Source organism: Mesoplodon mirus, assembly GCF_964341445.2.
Source record: "Mesoplodon mirus genome assembly, chromosome: 10".
NCBI lineage: Eukaryota > Metazoa > Chordata > Mammalia > Artiodactyla > Ziphiidae > Mesoplodon > Mesoplodon mirus.
This window is the reverse complement of record NC_138986.1, coordinates 29,448,882-29,472,650: the sequence shown is the minus strand read 5'-3', so window position 1 is coordinate 29,472,650 and position 23,769 is coordinate 29,448,882. Positions and strand designations below refer to the sequence as shown.

The window sequence follows — 23,769 nt, the reverse complement described above, 5'->3', positions numbered from 1 at the left end:
CCTGATAATCTAGAAAGAATTTCAATTTCAGTCTTCAAATTAAGTTTTAAATTTTGTCTGGTTATGACCTTATACAGTCAACTTTTAATATTTTCAGTGTTTTGCCCACTTATCCCCAAATTCTGATTGAATGCCTTGTTCTTCCTTTACAGTCAAATAACACTTCCAATCAGACCATATAAAACAAGCAAAACTCTGCTCCCAAAAGCTTGAAAAGCAAGAGAGCTTCTAAAAATTACCCTTGTCTCAACTGTCTGACTCACATTTATCTAAAAATAAAGGAAAACTAGGAGAAAAAATAAACGAACAGAGGATAACGTGCAGCCTCATGTCTCTAAGTCAGATAACGAGATAATTTTTCTGCATGCTCTATGTTTCACTTTACTTTCCAAAATGACCTTTCCACCCCTTAGTCCTATCACTAGAATATAAATCCATTAATGAGGAATCTTTTCTTTCCCTGTCCTTTTTCATATCAATCTCAGCAGGATGCTAGACTGTTCTTTTGAGTTCATTCACTTTATTGCCATTAAAAAGAAAATATAGTCTGGAGACGTCCTGTCTCCAAATGGTTAAGCACAAGATGAAGAAATAAATTCCTGAGTTTCTAGCTTTCATATACCACTGATTTTCTATGCAAAACTTAAGGAAAATCCCAAAACTCATTTTTTAATCTGTGAAAGGGTCAGTCATTTAAAAATATCTTTCACATATGCCATTTGTTTAGCAGAAAATAAAAAGATCTTAAAATATTGGTGTTTACAGTTAATGATTTTCAAACTATGCGTGCCTGACTATGCATACCACAGTATTTAACTCTATTGCTCTTTAGATGCTCTGAAATATAATAATTATATTGGTAAAATATGATGATTACTATAACTTTCCCCAGAAGTACATACATTCTAATCTAACTTTCAAAGCTAAAGAAACCAGAGGAATCACTGAGAAAAATATGTAGGGAATCTTGAAGTAAATTGACAGACAACCTAGGAGATACATATAGGTTGGTGCCAATTCATTTAACCATTTACTTAGTCATTCATCAAATGTTTAGTAAGCATATACTATAAGCAAAGCGCTGTGACAGACTTTTTCTGAGGTTCATTTCCTCGATTTCCAAATGACACTGGGGCTGTACTAGTAAAATGTATAACTCAGGGGTTAATAGCTTAATGTCCCTAAGTTAACCCATTAATAATTTTATTAACATCAATATCTCACATCTAGGTAAATTTCTTTCAATGAAGAAAGGGGAAGATCTTGAGATAACAAAACCTTACCATGAAGATCTCATCAGGGTACCTTACAGATCCAGTACAGGTAAACCTGTGGCTTGGAAAAGTCTCTGAAACCAGCCTGAAGCACCTTGTCTGTTAGAAGTGTTATCACTTATACAACACACATGGACCACAAAAATAAGACCTCACATCCATGTGCTAAAAGAGTAATCCTAATGAAACTCAGGAAAGCAATCTAAAAGAAATAAAATATACTTGCTTGAAGTTTTTTGTAATAAGCATGTATAATTTTTGTAAAAACATTTCTAAAGAGGAAAAAGAAGAGAAGGAAGGAAAGAAGGGAAGGAGGGAGGGAGGAAAGGAGGGAGGGAGGAAGGGAGGGAGGGAAGAAGGAAGGGTATGTGATTTAATTTTTAAAAATTGATACCCATAGGAGGCTGTGGATGGCAAGACTAAGGAGCACAACACAATGCCTCTAAAGCATCATGATTTCTGAACCCAGACACTTGATATCTGAATCCTGCAGCCATAGAAGTTAGTACAGGCACTTTGGATCAGCTTCCATCTTCCTCATAGTTCCTCAAGAATTCACTTTGGGTTCTGACACAGAGTACTGAAGAGGGAAAATAACTCCATCCTGCTTCAGAAAAACAGCCAAGAGGATTCTCAGAGCTTTCTGTACTGATGGGAAATAATCATTCTTGACCTCTTTCTCTCTCCCTCCAGAGGCTCATGGCTCTTTGTAGACACAACTAGAGAGATTAAACAGCTTCTCCCATATTTCCAGGTCAAGGGGGCAAGGCTAGAGTTGTTCAGATATTTACTAAATGCCTAATAAGCACAAAAAATAGTACTTGGCACTCTACAGGTCCAAAAAAATAAAAGATATGGTTCCCATTGGAGAAAGAAAAAATATACGTAAGCAAAAAGTAGATGACAAATTAGCCGCGAAACAGGAGATTTCACAAGGTTATTGCTAAAGTCAAATGTACACAACATGAGAGCTCTCTTGACCAATGTATTAAGTATGCACTGCTTTCTTTAAAAGTGGATCTATCAACATCTGTCAAATGCATCAAGCACACACACACACATATATATATATACACATGCACAATTGCCACTCTGTTAGAATAAATTTTTTTAAAAATCAGAAGTTATAAAAATATACAAAGTTTAAACAATTACAGGGAGAGCAGAGATTCAGAAGAGATGGCATTTACTGAGCAATTTTACTGCTCCAGGTACTGTGCTAAGTGTTCTAAATGCATTTGCTCAATTAATTCTTGCAACAAATGAATGTGATATAGATTATTACCATTTCATATTTGAGGAAACCAAGACTTAGAAAGGTTTAAGTAATTTGTCTGAGATGTCACAACTAATCCCATGGTTCTGAAGAATTTGGTGATATGTTAGAAAATTAGTGTGTTCTCCATTGTACATACACAACATGACTCTATTCTTAGGGAACTCAGTGTTTCATAACAAACTCAAAAGTTCCATGAAGTTGTCTTATTTATTCACATAAAAAAAAACAATTATTACAGGAAGACTCAAGGATGTATTGGCAAATTGGCTAATGAGTGGGATTAAATGAGAAAAAAAATTTGAAGAAAATGAACCTGGAAGAAATTTGTAAGGAAAAGCATATAGACAGTTCATTCATATTTCATCATTAAACTCTTCTTGAACATCTAATATTTACAAGTCCCTTTTTTTTTTTTTTTTTTTTTTGCGGTACACGGGCCTCTCACTGTTGTGGCCTCTCCCGTTGCGGAGCACAGCCTCCGGATGCGCAGGCTCAGCGGCCATGGCTCACGGGCCCAGCCGCTCCAAGGCATGTGGGATCCTCCGAGACCGGGGCACGAACCCGCGTCCCCTGCATCGGCAGGCGGACTCTCAACCACTGTGCCACCAGGGAAGCCCTCAAGTCCCTTTTTTGATGGTGATAATAGAAGTATGAATGACAGGTATAATTAGCTGCCTTCAAGAAGCTAATAATAATCCTCTGTGAGGTGATGGGATGGTGAGAAGGTGAAGACAAAAGAGACAGACAATGCAATGGGTAGGACAACCTATTACGGAGATGTGAACCAAAGGATATGGAACAGGGGTGGACCCACATAGTATGCATTTTGGAGCTGGGAATGACCTCACTGAGGAAGTCATAGCTGATCTGGGCTTCAATAGATTGGCAAAGTTTGCCTGAAAAATAAAGGGCAGGGGATATTTCTGATGAGGAATAATGTAGGTATAAATGTGTGAACTTTGTGAGGCCAGGTTTTCCATATGAGGAAGGAAAGCACCTCTAAAGTGGAACAAAGCCAGGAGATATTTAAGGTGACGTTGGACACAGCCTGAAGGAAAATAGGGAAATGGGGAAAAGGCAAGACCAGTTAGAGTGAGAAGAGAGAGAAGACAGAATGGTTAAGGAATTATGGCTAATCATCGGGCACTAGGAGAACCAAACACTTCTTTTCTAGCTCAGAAAAAGGCATCGTAATTCACCCAGTTGTTCAACCCAGAAACCAAGGTATTATGCTTGCCTTCTTCCACTCCGTCATTCCCTATGTCTCATCAGGCACCAAGTGCATCAACTCTGCCTCCTACACCTCCCTCCTCTCCGCTCACTTCTCTGCACCCTCGTCACTACTGAACTAGGACAGGTCTCTGCATCCTCTTGTCTGGGCTAGCGCGGCAGCCTCCTTGCTAGTGCACTTGCCTTCCTTTAGCCAGCATGACCTTCCTAACAGCACAAATCCATTTATGTCGCTCTTCCAGGGGCTTCTCAACACCTTTGAGGGAACCTTCTCTTGCTTTACAAAGTCTCCTTCAGCCTCTACTGAACTCTTTCCCACCTTGTCTCCCAGCTCCTCCACCTCCTACAAAACACACACATTCTATGATTCACTGATGTTGAATTACTTTCTTTTCCTGAGATACATCATGCTCTCTCTTCCTGAGATTTTGACTCAGGCTGGTTTCTCTGCCTGAAGCACTGTCTCCAGGTTTCTCTTGACTAACTCCAACTCATCCTATAGCTCTCACTTTACATGCTACCTTTTCTGGAAAGCCTTCCGTGAGCTTCATAGTCGGATTAAGCATCGCTCCCTCGGTGACTACATAACACATTGTTCTTCCTTTTTCCCAGCACACAGAGCTGTGTAATTGCCTGTTTAGTTATCTGTACTCCCAAACAAACCTTCAGTTCCAAAGAGCAAGACCACATCCATCGCATTCATTTTATATCTCTTAGCAGCTGGTGCATATTAGACCAGTAAATGAATAACCAAATGAATCTTACTGCCTCTGGGACAATACTGAGGGAGGATAAAGGATTGGTATATAACAGTGGATGAGTCAATTGAGGTTCAGCTACCAACTCCAGCAGTAAACCACGAGGGAAGCTCAGGTTCAGCCAGCATTGATCAAGCAGGTTCCAAGCAAAATCAAGCTTGGGGCTGCCAAGGTGTTTTGTCTACTTGCAACTGACTGAGTAGTTTAGTGGAAGCCAAGAAACTGAGTGTCCATTCAGAGCTGTGGAAAGTTCTCTTCTCAGCTGGGGTCCAGAATGTCAGTACTACAAATAAAAAAATTTTTTTAATTAAAACAAAAAAGAAGATTGAACCAAGTTGGGTGTAAGAAAGTAAAGAAAGCTAGAGGGAAATGATCTGATTTGGCAGACTGGAGTAATATCAGAAAGTGGTTTTTAGTTCTCTACTATAAAAAATAACTAAAATATGGGGCTTTTTATTATAAGCAGTGCAATAGACAGTGACTTATAATTTACTCCATAAAACAATATGTACTTTGTACTTCAAAGAAATGTCGGAACCAAGTTTCATCGTCTCCTAAATTGAGTCTCTTTTTCCCTAATCCTCTACTTTGTACCTGAACTGTATTTAATTCTTTCACTGTACTAATCTTTCCTGGTGTTTATCAGTCTTCGTACGGGTTTGAACAAAGTGGAGAGCAAAATCAAATGCACCATAGTTAACTTTCCTTCATAAGGAAAGATTTGGCTTAATAAAAAAATCAAATAAATATCTGCCTATTTGGAAAGGTCGGAGGAGAGGACAGGAAATGTCAGTAGATAAAGAAGTAGCATGGTACCTGGTGAAGGCATCAGCCCTGTGTGTTGTACTTCTTTGCTTTAGATCTGTATCTCTTCCTTGCAGTTGGTGATTAGTCTCTGTAGCAGTGTCTGTCTAGAGGTAGGAAAAGCTGGTCATTATCTGGGCTTTAAATTGTGTATAAAGTCTGATAAGACTTTCTGTTTTTCAAGAATAATTTAAGCTTTTCTGAACTTTTTTGGGTAAAAGCACACTTAATCATCATACAGTAAAGCTGGAAGCTGGCCAAATGCAGGACAATCAAAGGGCTTTCTCTCAAAAAGCCCTGAGCCGGATACCTCAGCTTTGGATAAGTACTAGTGGGAGAAATGCAAGGACCCCAGTTCTGGAAATCTTCAAAAACCTTCTGAGTTAAAGCAGATCCTTCTACCCTTTGGAGTAAAACTTAAGACTGGAGCATGAAAAGGACTGAATAGTCCATGAATAATCATTTTTATTTAATAAATAGAGAATATAAAACAGTTTACAATTATGACCCATAAAGATAATTCTTAAGCAAGAATTTCTTCCTTAATTGATGTGTCTGAATGTCCACTCTTCCCTCCCCCACAAAATAAACCAAACTGTTACTGGCTTTGGCAGTTTTATACTAAAATGCAAGGTTATATATAATCTGGGAAAACCTAAGATAAGCACATCCTTCCTAATTGCCTCTTTCTAAGTTATGTTTCTTGTAACTCCTCATGTTAGAGGCTCAAATTATATTTTCAGGGTATTTATCACGTTTTATGCTTCTAACTCTGCAATGTTAGACCTCAAGGGGCCCATTATAGGGAAGGTGATGGAGACACAGTTTAAGTGAATCCCTCCTTCCTTAACAAACCACACTAGCTGCCAACACTCTGATGTCATCAGCTAGATGGTTTCACTCCTCCATTGATAATTCATTCATTTGATAGACAACGGTGAAAATAAAGAGAAATCAAGGACTTAGAAATATGTTGGGTGATAGTCACTGGCTCTAATTCTGCTTTGTCCTTGACTGTAATAAGTCACTTACCCTTCTGTACCTCGTTTGTTCACTTTACAATCAGAGGTTTGGACTAGAATGTTCTCAAAATCCCAATCTAAAATTCCAAGAGTTTTTGACTTATTTTGAGGTATTCTATAAAAAAATATGGAATAAGTCTTACATGACAAATACTACTGGTTTGCCTTCAAGTTTCATGTTTACTTTGCACGTCTTTTTTTTTCCCTTTCAATATTCACTTATGATTTAATACTTGCATGTTCTAATTCTTTTAAAATGTTGATCCACTTGGAACTTTGTAAATGTTACAATTTAATCCAAAGCAAAGTTACATAAATCTCAAATATTAGTTAAGTTAACTTTAATAAATACATAATAAAAAAAGAAAAGCTTTAAAGGATTTTTAAACTATTTCCAGAAATACAGCAGAATAAATATTCCTATGTATTAGGCTTTGAAGAGCTTGACTGAATTGTGAATAATGTGATAAGATAAACTAAAGAAGCAAAAAACAAAATCGTATAAATTTGTTTTTTAACATACTAAGAAATAATGTTGGCTTGGAAAAATATAAGTGGTTGAGTGTCTTATTGTAGTCATTGTTATCTGGTTCTCATGTGGCACATTCCACAAATTATTGTAGGCATAGAGCAATCCTTTTCTAATCCTTGTGTCTATATATCCCCATGAATATCAACATTAAAGTGCTACTGCCTTGAGCTCATATATTAAATTTCCTTTTAGAAAAAAACATTTCCTCTCCTCCCATTTCCTATACCATGTTACAACAACCCCCATTATTCTAAGAACTTCTATTACAGATATTTTGCCTCTTTGTAGTTCATGTTCTATGGAATAGCCTTCCATTCCTCTTCCTTCAGTGAATATTTACTCAATGCTTACTATTGTTGGTCAGTGCTGAAGGCCACAGAACTAAATGGACACAATCCCTGCCCTCAGTAAATGCATGTTTTAATGAAGTTATCCATTCCTTCTAAGGTCTAGTTTATTCATCTACAAAGGGGTAACAGTAATTATGCATGAGTTATTGAGAGGATTCAGTGAAATAACAATTTTTAAATACTTGGCAAAATGCTTTGGTGAATACCTAACACTCAATAAATATTGTTTATTCCATTCTATTCCCTAGGTACTATAGTAGAAAAAACTCAATAAAAGAGATAATGTTTGAACCACATCTTGAAAAGGATTGTTTCTCAGAGGAAGGAAGATGGAAAACATTTTAGATATTAGGAACATACAGTCTGTATACAAGAAGTTTGAAAGAATATGTCATGTTCTATTTTAAAGAACTGCTTTAAAGAACTATTTAAAGAAAATATTTGCAAACAATATGACCAATAAGGGGTTAATATCAAAAATATATAAACAGCTCATACAACTCAACAGCAAAAACACAACCCAATTTAAAAATGGGCAGAACGGAATAGACATTTTTTCAAAGAGGAAATGCAGATGGTCAACAGACACATGAAAAGATGCTCAACATCACTAATCATCAGGGAAATGCAAATCAAAACCACAATGAGATACCTGTCACACCTTACACCTGTCAGAATGGCTATCATCAAAAAGACCACAGACAACAAATATTGGCGAGGATATGGAGAAAAAAGAACACTTGTGCACTGTTGGTGGCAATGTAAATTGGTGCAGCCACAGTGGAAAATAGTATGGAGGTTTCTCAAAAAACTCAAAATAGAACTACCATATGACCCAACAATTCCATTCCTGGGTATATATCCAACAAAAACAAAAACAATAATTCAAAAAGATACATGCACCCCAATGTTCATAGCAGCATTATTTACAATTGCCAAGACATGGAAGGAACCCAAGTGTCCATCAACAGATGAATGGATAAAGGAGATGTGGTATACATATACAATGGAACATTACTCAGCCATAAAAAAAGAATGAAATTTTGCCATTTGCAGCTACATGGATGGACTAGGAGGGCATTATGCTAAGTGAAATAAGTCAGACAGAAAAGCAAATACTATATGATATCACTTATATGTGGAACCTAAAAAAATACAAGCTAGTTAATATAACAGAAAGAAGCAGACTCACACACATAGAGAGTGAGGTGATGGTTACCAGTGGGGAGAGGGGAGGAGAGAGAGCAATATAGGGGTAGGAGATTAAGTGGTACAAACTACTATGCATAAAATAAGCTCTAAGTTTATACTATACAACACAGAGAATATAGTCAATATTTTATAATAACTATAAATGGAGTATAACCTTTAAAAATTGTGAATCACTGCATTGTACACCTGTAACTTATATGATATTGTACTTCAACCATACTTCAATTAAAAAATAGTTCTTTTGGGCTTCCCTGGTGGTGCAGTGGTTGAGAATCCGCCTGCCAATGCAGGGGACACAGGTTCGTGCCCCGGTGCGGGAAGATCCCACATTCCCTGGAGTGGCTGGGCCCGTGAGCCATGGTCACTGAGCCTGCGCGTCCGGAGCCTGTGCTCCACAACGGGAGAGGCCACAAAAGTGAGAGGCCCGCGTACTGCAAAAAAAAAAAAAAAAAAAAAGGTTCTTTTGTCAAAAATAAAAAAAATAAATAAAGAACTGGAAAGCTGTCTATTAAGCTAGGAAGAAAAAGCAGAATACAAAACTAAAAAGATAGGCTGGCTTAATGGATTAAATCCTGCAGAAGACAGAGAACTGGCAGGGACTTTTAAAAACAGAAGATAACAGTTCTACTTATGTAGCAGAAAAATCGTTATGGTTTCAGTTTGGAGGATGGATTGGTGGTAAAAGAGTCTGCAGGGAGTGAAATCAAGTAAGAGAATTTTAAAATTAAATTAGAGAAGATGATGTCTGAACTAAAACAATGGTAGTTATTGAAAGATGGAAGTTTAATCAAGAAAATATTTTAGAGGTAGCATCTGCTATATGTGGTCACTAACTGAACCTTCAGGAGAAGGTTGACTCTGAGGCTTTCAGTTTTGTGGTCAAGTGGATAGATACACCATTAACTAGAATAAAGACTGCAGAAAAAGAGTAAGTGTACTGGGGAAGTAAGAGGTGAAGAGATGTAGAAAGTTGAAGATTATGGACATAGTTTTAGACAAGGAAAAACTCAGGAGAATACCAATCCCTTCAAGAGGGCAGGGCAGAGGGCAGGGACCAACACAGAAAATCTCGAGGAAAGGGTATAATAAAAGAGAATAGTGCATTGGGAGTCAAGAGAACTGAGAGTTTCAAAAAGGAGAAATTAAATATTCATACCAATATCATACAGAGGTCAAGTAAGAGAGCTAGGAGAAATCTGGCTCCTTCTTCTAACCTCAGGATTGGGGGAGAGGGATAATGTACAGTCTCCCCTCCTGATGGGTTTGAGGAAGGGAGTGTAATCAGAGGAAATTCATATTTCAGTCCTAAGTTGAGAAGGTGAAAGGAACACTCTCTATAACTTTTTGTAAAGTTTAACAATGTGGGGAAGAATTAGAAGATTCAGTATTTCAATAAAGAGATTGGGAGGAGAGCCAACAGGCAGAGGAGGGAGAAGTCACCAGACCACCAGGAAAGAACAAGACCAACCTGAATGGAGATAAGAGTATGAGAAGATTAATGATGAGGGGACTTTGATTTCTTTTTATCTTTATCTTATGTGAAATAATTTTCAGCACTTTGAATTCCTTTCTGATATCACATTAACTTAATACTCTGGATGTTCTGCAATTCTACCCTGTATATGAAGGCACTATGCCAATCTAAGCAACTGTGATGTCAACCACCATAATGAGAAAGTACAGTATCATTGCAACATTGCATAAACCTTTCCCATTCAGGTTGAAAGCCACTAGTTCCCCTGTAAGCTTCTCAAGCATCACCTCTGGATTTAATGACAGGCTTGATATACTTCACAGATAGCTGTTTATGGTGGACTCCAGTCGTTTTCCCAGCAAGGAAAACTCAAATCTGCATTCTTCTGATTTAGCTGTTTATCTCTGTAAAACACATATATAACTTACTTACTAGCCAAGCCAAGACGTTATCCTGCAGGAGCTGCCTGAAACCCCATCATCACCACATGAGAAAAACTGGCAGAGTCTAGGTGTGCCCCTTACAGTTATTCAATAAACTAAGAAAAAAAGATTGGGTAAACCACATGTCTAAATCAAAAGATAAAGTTCTGAAAATTGTTTTTGTCACCAGATATGCCTTGTTGAGAGCCCTGTTTTCTTTTGCCAAGACGCTGAGTCTAATATTTTACAGCCAGTTTTTTTTTAGTAGTCCTGTGGTTAGAAGAAAAGATGGACTGCTATACTGACCACATTTGGATTAGGTGCAGAAATAATTTCATCATCCTGGCATGTAGGACATTGTTCAGATGAGCAGTTTACTCTGCTCTCAAATTAGTAAATAAACAGACTGTCAAGGTAATTTGTTGATATGTTTACCCTAGTATGGTAGATGTAACACACCACCCGCAAATTGCTTGGCACTTCTCTTATCGAAAGGTGGGGTCTATGTTCCATCCCCTTGAAACCAGAAAGGCTTATGATTGCTTCAGCCAATAGAATAAGGTGTAAGTGATGTGATCTTCAAGTGAGAAAAGGGCATAGAGCTTCTTTCCAGCCCTCTTGAAAGGGCTACTCTCCAGAAGAAGCCAAACGCCATTATAGCAGTCTATTTTCCTCATGCTGGAAAGGCACGTCAAAAGCCTCAGCTGAGCTACCAGTGAACAAGCGACATCAATTGCTAGCCATACAACTGAGGCATCTTGGACATCCAGCCCAACTGGGCTTTCAGACAACTGTATCTCCAGCTGATATCTGGCAACAACTGCATGAGAGACCCCAAGCAAGAACTGCCCCTCTAAGCCCATTCTGAATTACTGAGCCACAAAACTGTAAGCAAGACAAAAAGGACTCTTTTAAGTTGCTAAATCTGTGGGGTAATTTGTTATACAGCAGTAGCAACTAAAACAGAATTTGTTACCTGGAAGTGGGATACTGCTGAAAACCATAACAAAACCCTAAAACATGTGCATTAACTTTGGGCCTGCAAACCAGATGGTGAGTAAAAGCTAGAAGGGCCTTGAGGAAACCACTGTCAAAAGTCCAATGGCCCTTGAAGAAATTGTCATTGAGAGCTTAAAGGTAATTGAGAAAAGCATTATTGAAAGCTGTAGGAAAGGAGATCCTTGTTCTGTAGTGGGAAAGTTTAGCAAAACTATTGCTTGCAGTAACATGGAAATAAAAATGTACCTCATAAAATAATGGATCTGGCTAAGGAAATCTTGAGGTAGAATGCAAGAAAATGCTCACTGTTTTCTTTTAGTTGTATATCATATGGCATGGATAAAGCAAGATAAGCCAAAGAAGAAAAGTTTCCATTTCCAAGATTATGTAGAGAAAATATAAAAGAACCAAGGCTTGAGGGGCTTCAAAATAAAACTACTTCCAGTCTCTTCCTGTAGAAGATTCTCAAACTGAAAAGTCTTAGGATACATGTCAAATCAGCAAAAATGTGGTCTCATGGTAAATACAAAGCTAATGTGTAGCTATAATTTTTAAATCTTCAGAATTATTTCAGATGGTGCCTCAGAGACAGTTTCCAACAACAAAAGACCTTCTAAGTCTCTTAATATATGTTTTGTGATCCCCTCTGTTAAACAAGGCTTCAAAGAATGAATGATAAGAGTGTTAGCTCATAGCAGCCTTGTCGGGAGCCTAAGGTAGTGAAGGGCTTACCCGGAAGGGATTTGTGAGTGTCACTTTTATCTAATGGAGTAGATTTTAAATTGATACACAAGAAGCTTATAGGGTTTTTAAAGGAAGTGTATCAACTTGGACTGAAATGGACATCAACAGTACCAAACGAAGGGAAGCCTTTGAGAAAACTACAGCTGCATCTTGGGCCATTTCTTAGAAAAAGGAAGGATTAATCACAGTATAAAACCAAGATTCTGAGGACAACTCCAAATCCACAGGAAATTAGTCCCAGGAAACGCTATTGATCCCTAATTTGAAAACCAGCAATACTGCCCAGCCATATTTCAGATATATAGATCAGTGACTGCTATCCCTTCTGTTTCCCCTTTTTGCATGGGAGCGTCTGGCAGTTATCCACAGTCTATTCCACCATTTTATATCAGGTGTGTAGGAGCAGACAGCTTGTTTCTTTAGATCACAGTTCTTCAGATCATGAAGAATGGTATTCACAGAGCTGAACCCAAGGAACTATATCTCAAGAAACTCTTCTCTCTAGAGCTACTTTAGACAATGAGATTCTGGATATCAACAAGCCTGAACTAGATGTTATAATAGGATGAAACATGAGCAGGAGAAAGAGGGATTGATCTTGAGAGGGGATGAATTATTTTGCCTGTGGAAGAAATGAAAATAATTTGTGACCAGAGTACAAACAGTGGTTGTTTAAAACATGGCTCCAAAGGTTGTTGACATTTCTTCCATCAGGAGGTGAGATCTATGTAGATGGACTTATGACTATTTCAACCAATAGAGTACAAAAGAAGTGATGCTGTGTAACATCCAAGTCTGGATCAGAAAATCCCATGCAACTTCTGGTGTTCTGTATGCATGTGTGTGTACATTATATGTATGCATGCATGCAATTGTTAAGCACAGATAAAACCAGCTTGTTAATATGGCTACTCTGCACATGGTGGGCAAAAGTTTAATAAGTCTAATGGGAGGAAGAGGGAAGGAAAGAGAAGGAACCAAGGGGAAAAAAAGAAAAGACTGACTGCATTAAGAACATTTATGAATTTATGAAAAATACGTATGTGTTTATAAAAGTTCAATTATTCATGTATGTGTATGTATACAGACATTTTTTATATTGGGACACAGGGACCATAGACCATGGATGATGGTATTATGAATGGCTGTCAGCAAGATTAAAAGAGGGGAACATATAGGGCAACGATAGCCATGATAAAACAAAGAAGATACAGAGTTGCAGGTGTGAAACTGGCTAAACCCAGGAGAAACCATAGTCCAAGTGACAAATACTAATGGAGTGGTGGTGAATTGAGGAATGCATAGATACAGTAGAACAAAGTGAATAAACAAAAGCAATGGGAATCAGAAGACTACAGATACTGGAGAACAATAGGAATATTGGGGAAAGCAGGACAGAGAATAGTAATAAGAACACCTAAAATAATAGAAAAGATAGGGTGAAGTACTAGAGCAAAAAAAAAAAAAAGATTCATAGTGCAAGCAAGAAGTCTGGGAAGGAAATGTCATGGGCTGTGAGCCTCCAGATCAGGTTATTTGTGGATTACTTTGGGCAGGCAGGGTTATATGGTATAATTGTGTCTAATTAGTGGTCAGCCTAGGAACTAGAAACTCAAAGGCTATTAGAGTGAGGTGACTTACTATGAATAGAAGCAGCATTTTCTAAGATTTATAAACCTTTTAGAAGAGATTTGAATGTCTTTCCAGAGGCACATGCTAGGTTCTGCCCATCTGCTCACAAATTTGGCAGTGAGAGGAGTCGTTAACTATTTTTCTTTGGAAATTTCATGTTGACTTTTGCCCAACAACTAATTTGGTTAAGCTGTTCTCACTACTTTCTAGGCAGCTTGAGTTTCTTTCTCTAGAGATAAATAACAGTGTACATTTATACTTATTATATAATTCATTTTGGAATCATGAACATCCCAGTAAGAACTTATTGGTCCATGTGTGAATTTACTTAGTCCTTCAAGTAGAAATTGTAAGTATAGTAAGTTTGAATCAATCAAAAATTTCTCTTCCCAATGTGTCTGTAATATGCATAATCCAGAAAATTATTTCAGAATTGCCTCTCTACACTAGAGGAAATACTAAAACTTGGTGGAATAAGGTGGAGGGCAAAACTGATTAGGGAAACCTTCTTCAAATAATTTCAGCAAATTTAATTCAAACAGAGACACAGTTAGCCTGGACAGAGAAGATCTATTTATTCTGTCTGTCCTCTCCTAGTCCACCAGAGAAAGATCATATTTTCACAGATTTTTATACTATGCGTTAACTGCATTCAACAACTGTGAGAACTCATGCCAATAAATTAATAAAGCCTCTCCTAGAAAACTAATGAGAGGTGAGTGAACTCAAATTTTTGTTCTTTATTTCATTCTGAATTGTTTGGGGTTTTTTTTACAGTAAATTTCTGTTATTTTAGTAATCTATAAAACTTTTAAAATAATTTTAAAAAATAAAAACAATCATAGCAGGAATAACATTCCCAATGGTTTAACTGAAGTACCCCGCTTTCTCTTAAACAATAAAAATTTTAAATTTTTTTGCAGTGAAATTGTATTAATAAGAGATTAATAGCCTTTACTGTCCAGACAGTATTCAATGACACATCCATTGCCACACCTTGATTTTCAACTTTGGAATAAGAGGTCTTGCCATCAAGTCAAACCATTTATCAAAATGACAGCTCTTCATATACATTTTAAATATGTGTTGAAAGCACCTATCATGTCTTATTATTTAAGGGTAATGTTCTCTTCACTCTCAAACTCTCTTAGGAAGCATTTCTAATGGAAAATTTAGGTCAATATTTTTCTATTGAAAATTTCTTTTTAACGTTTACTATGAGTTCTTTTTCCTTTTTAATTATGGATTTTCAATGAAAAAATCGAAACTGTACATAAGTTCATGTCAAAATTTGAGTGTCTAAACTCAAAATTCAAATAAAGTCAAACCTCAGACATGAAATTCCAAATGCTTACAAAATTATTGAATGTGAAAAATATTTTTTTACCACTGTAGACTTTATTCTTAAGCCGATTTTTCAACTGCACCAAGTTAGATTCCAAGCCAATTTGGACCAAACTAAAGTCTGAAAGAGAGTGGGAAAAAATCAGTAATTCAAAGTCCTTTCAAACTTGGACATGTGAACTAGCATGACTCAGATAGGGTGAGAAAAATGTCCAAAATGTCCAGGGCCTTACAGGTCTCTTAAATTTTTGATCTTGGCAAATCCTAATGGTTTACATTTGATTTTAAAATATAGGGCTTCCTTGGTGGCACAGTGGTTAAGAATCTTCCTGCCAATGCAGGGGACACAGGTTTGAGCCCTGGTCCGGGAAGATCCCACATGCCGCGGAGTAGCTAAGCCCATGCACCACAACTACTGAGCCTGCGCTCTAGAGCCCATGAGCCACAACTACTGAACCCACATGCCACAACTACTGAAGCCCACGTGCCACAACTACTGAAGCCCACTGCCTAGAGCCCGGGCTCCACAACAAGAGAAGCCACCACATTGCAATGAAGAGTAGCCCTGCTCACTGCAACAAGAGAAAGTCTGCATGCAGCAATGAAGACCCACTGCAACCAAAAGTAAAATAAATAAATAAAAATTTATTTTTAAATTAAAAAAATAAAGATATAAGCATATTGAAGATTTCTAGGGCCCATATCCAATATAAAACTACTTTTTTCAGCTATTAAATTGGATCATATACAAGTTACATTTTCACCATTTTAAAGCTAAAATAGATTTGTATATTTGACCCCAAGTTTCTTCATAATTCATTTTCTACTAATATGGAGTGAAATGTAGCCAGATAAAGAACATTATTCAAGTGAGAAGTGTCTGAAAATAATATCTATATTAGCTCTGACTGGTGTTTGCAGTAATATCAGCCATGTATTTATACAGTTAAGTGTTTAAACAATACCACTTAAACTGAGTAATAAAAGAAGTTGTTTAGATTTTTGACACTGCTTCTCAACCTCAAATGCAGGGAAAGAATATGGCATAACTATAACTTTATTTTTATTGTACTTTTTACCTGTAGTATAGTGTCCTGAAACTTGTGACCAGAATAGTGAAAGACTTCGTTGCAGATAAAGATACAAGTTTAAACCCTAGAACAAATACACACTACTATATATAAAATAGGTAAACAACAAGGACCTACTGTGTGGCACAGGGAACTGTATTCAATATCTTGTAATACCCTGTAATGGAAAAGAATCTGAAAAAGAATATATACATATATATGTATGTATAACTGAATCATTTTGCTGTACACTTGAAATTAACAAAACATTGTAAATTAACTATACTTCAATTTAAAAATTACAAAAAAAAGAAATACAAGAAAAAAAGAAAGTAGATAAGTGAAGGGGAGAAGGAGGGTGATAGAAAGACTGTTAATGAGTATGGAGTTTCTTATTGTTGTAAAGAAAATGTTCTAAATTTGATTGTAGTGCTGAGTGCATAATTCTGTGACTATACTAAAAACTATTGAACTTCACACTTTAAATGGATGAATTTTTTGATGTGCAAATTTTATTGGAATAAAGCTGATATAATTTTTTTTCTCGTGATAAAAAAAAAAAACCTAGAAGAAAAATATAGTAAAGTAATGCCTGGTAGAAATTTTTACAAAGAGATCACACTTTTTAATGAGGTATTATACAGGCAAGTACTAGATTTAAGACAAATATGATTTTTCACTAAAACAATTAAATAGAATTTGTGATTTGCTGAATGTCAAAATTTGTAATTTTTCAAACCACTACTATGTGCACTGTGAGAAACTGCAAGACATGAAAGATATGAATCTTTCCTCCAAAAAACTCTACATCTGTTGGGAAAGGAGCACATATATTCATGATAAATTGAATTACTTAGTTTGCCCATATTCACTCTTGTTCACAGGAGATCCAAGACAGGAAGATTTAGCTATTAATAAATAAAAATAAAAATTTTATTTATATTTCATTTTCCCCAAAGGATTTAAGAAAGGAAAAGTCAATAGTAGAACAAATTGTTATAATATAGATAAGAAATCACACAAGGGAAAATGTTATACATTTCAAATGAAAAGAACAGATATCGGCACTAGAAGAAGAGTGAGACAGACAGAATACCTTTGAGCTATTGCGCCAAGTAACACCCCATAATAACAATTAGCACTTTACATCCATTACTTCATTAATCTTCACATGAGACACAAGCATGATAGAGCTTATCATTATCCATGCTCTACAAATGAGATAAAAGAAGCTCAAAGGTGATGAAGTGGCACTGCCAGAATCTCAACACAGATGGTCTTCTAGATGCAAGCTCAGTCCTCTAAGTGTTGATCAAGCTGTTGCACAACCAGATCTTAAACATTTTATTTCTGATTCACCTGGCCTTCAGGTGTTCAGAATCTCACCAGTACTTTTCCTTTTATGACAGGGATACCACTACAACTCTCCAGTGGAAGCAGTTTTTTTTTTCAACAATTACTGGAATAAACAGTGCCAAGGCATTTTGGAAATCAGAGTCAGATGGGCATTTTATGTCTCTTAGGAAAAATAAAACCAGTTCTAATACTGGACACCTGTCAAGTCACATCACATCGTGAATATTCTTTTCAGTAACAGGCAAAAAACTCTATATGAGAGCAGCTGTCTTTCTTTAAAAGAAAATGATGTTGTCACTGTTACCTCAAGATATTAATTATCCTGGTGGAATTGTTTTCTGATACAAGCCACAAGGAAATCTTCCAGGCTTTGAATATAACCAAGGTTATCCATGACCGTGGGAAAGGTTGTTGGTTCTGGGGATATTAATTTTTATGAAGGAACTGATGTATACACATTTATTTCAAGGCAAGTTAAAGGTTCCTTTTAAGGATTCTGGATTTATTCCTTCTATCCCTGAGAATATGTACTCATTTTTGGTATTCAGAAAAAAAGTAAAACTTTCCATGTCAAACTAGATATTTTCTTGTCTAGTTTTCTTTTCTTTTGTAATAACTGAATCTCATGCTGAGTAATCCAGTGTTCTTATGATACGATTGAAAAATTTTAGATAATCCCAATAAAACAGTTTCCTAATTAGCAGTGATACCTGAAAGCAGACTCATTCTAGAAATTAAAGTAGTTCACCAAAAATATCCTCTAATGGTGAAATCTAGGCTTTATTTCATTCTTTTTTTATTTTGAAAAATAACATTTAAAAGACCAAAAAGTACAAAGAATAATATAACTAACACCCGTATTCCCACAACCTAGAATTAAAAGCTGCTAATATTTGGTTACATTTACTGTAAGAAAAATTTTATATATGTTCTTTTAAAAAATTATACAAGTAATATTAGCCTATATTAGAAGAAGGAAGGGAGAGAGGGAAGAAGGGAGGTTGAGCTGAAGAAAGAAAAGGAAGATAGAAAAAAGGAGGAGGAAATAAGAAAAGGAGGGAAAGTGGGGGGGGGGACACCAAAGAGAACAGAAGACATAATGTTAAATAATTATAAATAAAATTAAAGATCATTTGACCACCATCTGTATCCCATCTCCCAAGCTCCTCTGCCAGCAAAGTTCATGATCATGAGTTAAAAGTGTACTCTTCCAGTCCATTTTTGAATTTTATGCTTGTGACTTATTTTATCATACTGGTAATATACCTACTATCATTTGACTAATTGCTTTGTTATTCAACATCATGTTTTGAGTTCCAGTCATATTAATATATAGAAATCAATGCTATCTATTTTAATTGATGAATAAATTGTGCCTGAATTCAACATACTTTAATTATCAACATCCCTAGTTGATGTGTCCAGTTTTTTTCCTATTACAACCAAGGCTGCAGTGTACCTCTTTCTACATATTGTCTTGCACACAGATGTGAATGGCTTTCTAGGGGATAAACCTACAAGTAAGATCGCTGGTCATATGGTACGAATAGTTTAAATTTTACGATAAACTGCCAAATTGATCTCCAAAGTGGCTTCACAAATGTATGCTTCACAAATGACAAATGTCATGTATACCACCATACATGACAATACTGTTTTCTCTATATCTTCACTCACCCTTGATATTGTCAGAATTCTAAAATTGTCAGTGTAATGACTGGAAAATGTTAGTTCATTGTTTTAATTTGCATTTCCCTGATTACAAGTGAGGCTGAATTTTTTATATGTTAATTAACCACTCACAAATGTTATTTTGTGGTTTGTCGGTACATATTATTTACTGTTTTTCTATTTTAACTTTTTTTCCTTAGAATCTTTATAATAGTCTGAATAATAATCCTTTGTCTACTATGCACCTTACAAATATCTTCCCTTACTGTGGCTCTTTACCTTTTGACATAAAGCAATTTTAAAGTTTGATGTAAATGACTGATGAGCAGATTATAGATTTGCTGAGATTAAATTATTCTTGTATTCCAGTGACAATCTCCACTTGATTACAGTGTATTATTTTAAAAACTTTCTTGGATTTGGCTACTTAATATTTTAATCAGCAGCTTTATACCTATGTTCACAAGTTTATAAGCCCATAATTTACCTTTCCCACACTGTCCTACTAATCCAGTTTTGAAGTCAGTTTATAATAATCTCATTCCAAAAGCCAAATGATTGTGTTTCTGTTTTCTGAAACAACTTGAGAAATTTAGTAAAACTCACCTAGAAACTTTCTGGGTCTGGGGTTTATAATTGGGGATGAGCTGGATGTTTTTTTTACTACTTTGATTTTTTTTAATGGTTATTTATGTACTCAAATCTTTAAAAATTTCTTCCAGTGTCAATTTTGACATTTTATATTGCTACAAATTTTCAAATTTATTAGCAAATAATTTTTATAAGTTCTTGTTATATTTTCATGTTTATTTTATCTATAGTTATTTGTCCTTATTTAATAGCATATTCTGTCTTCTTTTTCCTCAATCACTCATGCCAAGGTTTGGCTTCTTTCAGTAATCTTTTGGTAATATTAGACATATTACTCTGTTTTTATTGATAGCCTGTTCTCTATTTTCTTGACATTGACATGTGTCTGTAGTTTATTTTTCTTCCTTGTTTACTTTTTTAAGACATTATTTAGGAAAGCATAAAGAGTAATAATATGCACACATTTTTAACACTACCCAGCTTAAGAAAGTGAATTTCACTAATAGAGTTCAGAACTTCCTCCTCAAGGATGTGTCCTCTGCACCCAATATCAGAGATAAACACTATTCTGAACTTCATATGCATCATTCCCTTGCATGCTTTATACTTACTATATACACAGGTATCCCTAAGTAATGTATAGTGCTATCTTGCCTACTTGTAAAGTTTGCATAAATATATGTTTATATTTATATTATAACAATATAAGTGTAAATATATATGTATGTATAACCAAGCAGATAGATAGATAGAAGATAGAGAGAGAGAGATAGATAGATAGATAGATAGATAGATAGATAGATAGATGCTTTTTTGCTCAACCTTTGTCTGTGGGATTCATCCATGTTTCCTGAAATCACATCTCAGATACACTTTACTGGAATGTCTACCTCAGTATTTGCTGTTAGGAAAACCCAAACTAGGTCAGCAGTGTATTCAAAATTTTTTACATTGTTTTCATAAAGAGGTGTTTAATATTTTAATACTTCTGCATATTTTGAGAAGGTGTTCTCCTTTCACCTCTTAATATGAAGAATTAAACTAAGAGATGCTTTAATGTCTAATAATCCTTTTATTCCTGCAAAAATCCAATTATTTTTATCTAATTTTTCATTTAGTTTGTTAATATTTTGTTTAGTATTTTACATCTATCCTCATAAGTGAGATTAGCCCATAGTCTTCTTTTCTAATATTTTCTTATCTGATTTAAGTAACAAGGTTATATTAGTTTCATTTTTTTAAAAGAAAATACAGTTTATTGGGGGGTTCTCTTTGATTTTCCAGAAAAATTGGAGTAAAGATAAAGTTATGTTTCTTGACTCTGAATTAAATTACCTCTAAAACAATCTGGAACTGGTTTTATTGTTAGTAAATTTCTAAACTTGATTAAATTTATTTAATGGATAGAGGAAACTTCATCATGTTATTTCTTCTTGAATCTGTTGTTAAGTTTTAGTTTTTCTAAGAAATTTGCATTTTATCTAAGTTCTCATGTGTTTTGGAAACATTTATTTCATAGTTTTATCTTTTTGGTCTCAGCAATGTCTATAGTTGTCTTCTTTTTTATTTCTAATATTGTTTATTTGTACTGTTTCATCTTTTCTTGGAGCCAAAAATGTCTATTTTATTAGTTTTTTCAAAAAGTGAACTTTTGCCTTAGTTGATTCTCTCTACTGTATATTTGTTTTCCATTTGATTAATTTCCACTCTTATCTTTATAGTTTCCTTCCTTCTACTTTCTTTGTGTTTATTTTGTTGTTCTTCTAACTTCTTAAGTCACTTAGCTCATTTATTTTCAGCTTTCTTCTTTTCTAGTGTAAGCATTTGGAGCTATAAATCCACTATAAAGTATGCTTCAGTTATATCTCATGATGTGGACATATATTTGTTGTTATTCAACTTGAACTATGAGTTATTTAGAAAGCTTTTTAAAATTAATTTTCAAAGGTATGAATTTTTCTGCATCGCTGTTTATTATTGATTTCTAACTTATTAGAAAATGGTCTAGGTGATAAAAATTCTATGAAATTATGTCTTAGGGTGGGATCAATTTTGACAACTGTTCCTTGTGTGTTTGAGAATAAGATGTAATCTCTCGTTTGGGGTTATTTATCTTTCATATCAAGCTTGTTAATTATGTTATTCAAATTTTTCACATACTTGTAGAAAATTTTTGCTGCTTGATTTATCAGTTACTGAAAGAAGTTTGTAAATTCTTATACTCCTATTATCGGTTTTTCCATTATAACCTTATACATTTTGAGGCTATGCTACAAAGTTTACACAGATTATATCCGATGAATTAAGTTTTTATCATCATGTAGCAATCCTCTGTATGCCTGATAACTTTTTTGCCTCAAAGACTATTTGACTGACATAGCATCTATTTATCTATCATCTATCTATCTATCTATCTATCTATCAGTATCTTGGTAGGTATTGGCTTAGTATATCTTTTCCTATTTTTCTTTCTTTTTTTTTTTTTACTTTTGACTTTTCGGTATACTCTTATTTTAGATGTTGCTTTCCATCCCATTTGACAATATATGACTTTTAACTGTTAAGTCTATTGAATTTATAGTAGTTAATATTACTACAAATCTGGGTTTATTTCTTCAACTTCATTTTATGCTACGTCTTCTGATTTTGCAATAGTTTTCTTTTTTCTTCTTCTTCTGGCTTTCTTTTGGTCTGATTAATTTTTGTCTCTGTACTGCAGTGTCTCAGCACAGTGCATTTAGATGTTGAATTTTTTTAGTATATCCCGATGAGAATGTCCTGATGATCCACATATTTCATTGAAGATGATCCATTTCATTCTTGGGAAGTTCTTAACTCATAATGTTCTGCTTGAATACTTCCTTTCCATTATTCTGTTTCTGGAACTCTAATGAGATATCTTTTAGAACTTTCTCTTCTATGCTCCAAGAATATTAACCAACCAACCAAGAATCTTAATCAACTTTTGTATTTCCTATGAGTACTTTTTCTCTTGATTGTATTCTGGTTGATTTCTTCAGGTCCTTCTTCCATTTTACTTCTTCTCTCCAATATCCAAAGGAAGATAAGAAACTCAGAGAGTAGAGTCCAGTATTTAAGTGACCGTTCTGCTAGGGACAACAGGCAATTCTGAAGTGAGACAACCAGAGTCTGAGAAGAAGAACAGAGGTCTTAACAAATTTGCAGAGTGTGAGACAAAAATTGAAGCTCAGGACTACCAAAGAGGGAGAGGAGAGAGCATTGATAAACCTTGAGGTTTGGCGCTGGAACCCTTCAGGGCTATACTCTAGGAGGAAATGTAAACCACAAGTTGACTTGCTCTTACAGCTTCAAATTATCTGAATCCATGTACTCAGACTGAGGTAATTTTAGATTGCAAGTGCCTGGTCTAATCAGAAGCAAATGCAGATCCACTCTGAAGAAGGAAGGCATTGTTGTAGTTCCTGAGATTTTCTAGTTTCTTACTGTGGAAGGGTAAGTCCATCATCCCTAGCTTTCCTGAGTGAAGGCTTTGGGCCTTCACTATGTGCTGAAATAGTCATGGAGCTATAATGAAAGAAGTCATAAAACAGAAGACATGATCAATTGAAACATGTATTTAGGTTTTGTTAGGCATTTTGATGAACTAAAATGTCTTCCACAGCTTTTTTGTATTAAAAGAAAACAATGACTACTCTCAAACTGACTGATCTGCCACAGCCACCATAAATTATACTGTGACAGATGTAAGTGATTCTATGAAGGAAACAAGGATACTTCTTGTTCAATATTAAGTGTTAGGGACATGTGATGACATCTGTGGTCTGTCACAGATGGGAAGTTAAGAGATGTGGTTTTTTTAGGTCATGTTTCTGTTACACACTACAACCTTGCTTGGGTCTGTAATGTACTTTCTCGGCACCGGTGAAATATGCCATCACTGTATTTGGGAAATTAATAGATTTGTAGATTCACAACTAAGAGATGAGATGGAAAATTTTCTAGGGGGAAATTTATAATGTAGAA

General features: G+C 35.3%; 1 protein-coding gene across 1 annotated transcript in view; it reads right to left on the bottom strand.

Moving 5' to 3' along the window:
- Nucleotides 1-4,320: 4,320 nt before the first annotated feature.
- The window catches only part of LOC309811336 (uncharacterized protein), a 140,835-nt gene continuing 121,386 nt past the window's right edge, over nucleotides 4,321-23,769 (bottom strand). Inside the window, exons 4-5 of the mRNA XM_082633977.1 lie at nucleotides 5,358-5,452; nucleotides 4,321-4,824 (exon numbers count right to left, since the gene is read on the bottom strand). Coding sequence (XP_082490103.1) covers nucleotides 4,800-4,824; nucleotides 5,358-5,452 — 120 coding nt within the window. The 3' untranslated portion in view covers nucleotides 4,321-4,799. The remainder of the gene's footprint in view (nucleotides 4,825-5,357; nucleotides 5,453-23,769) is intronic.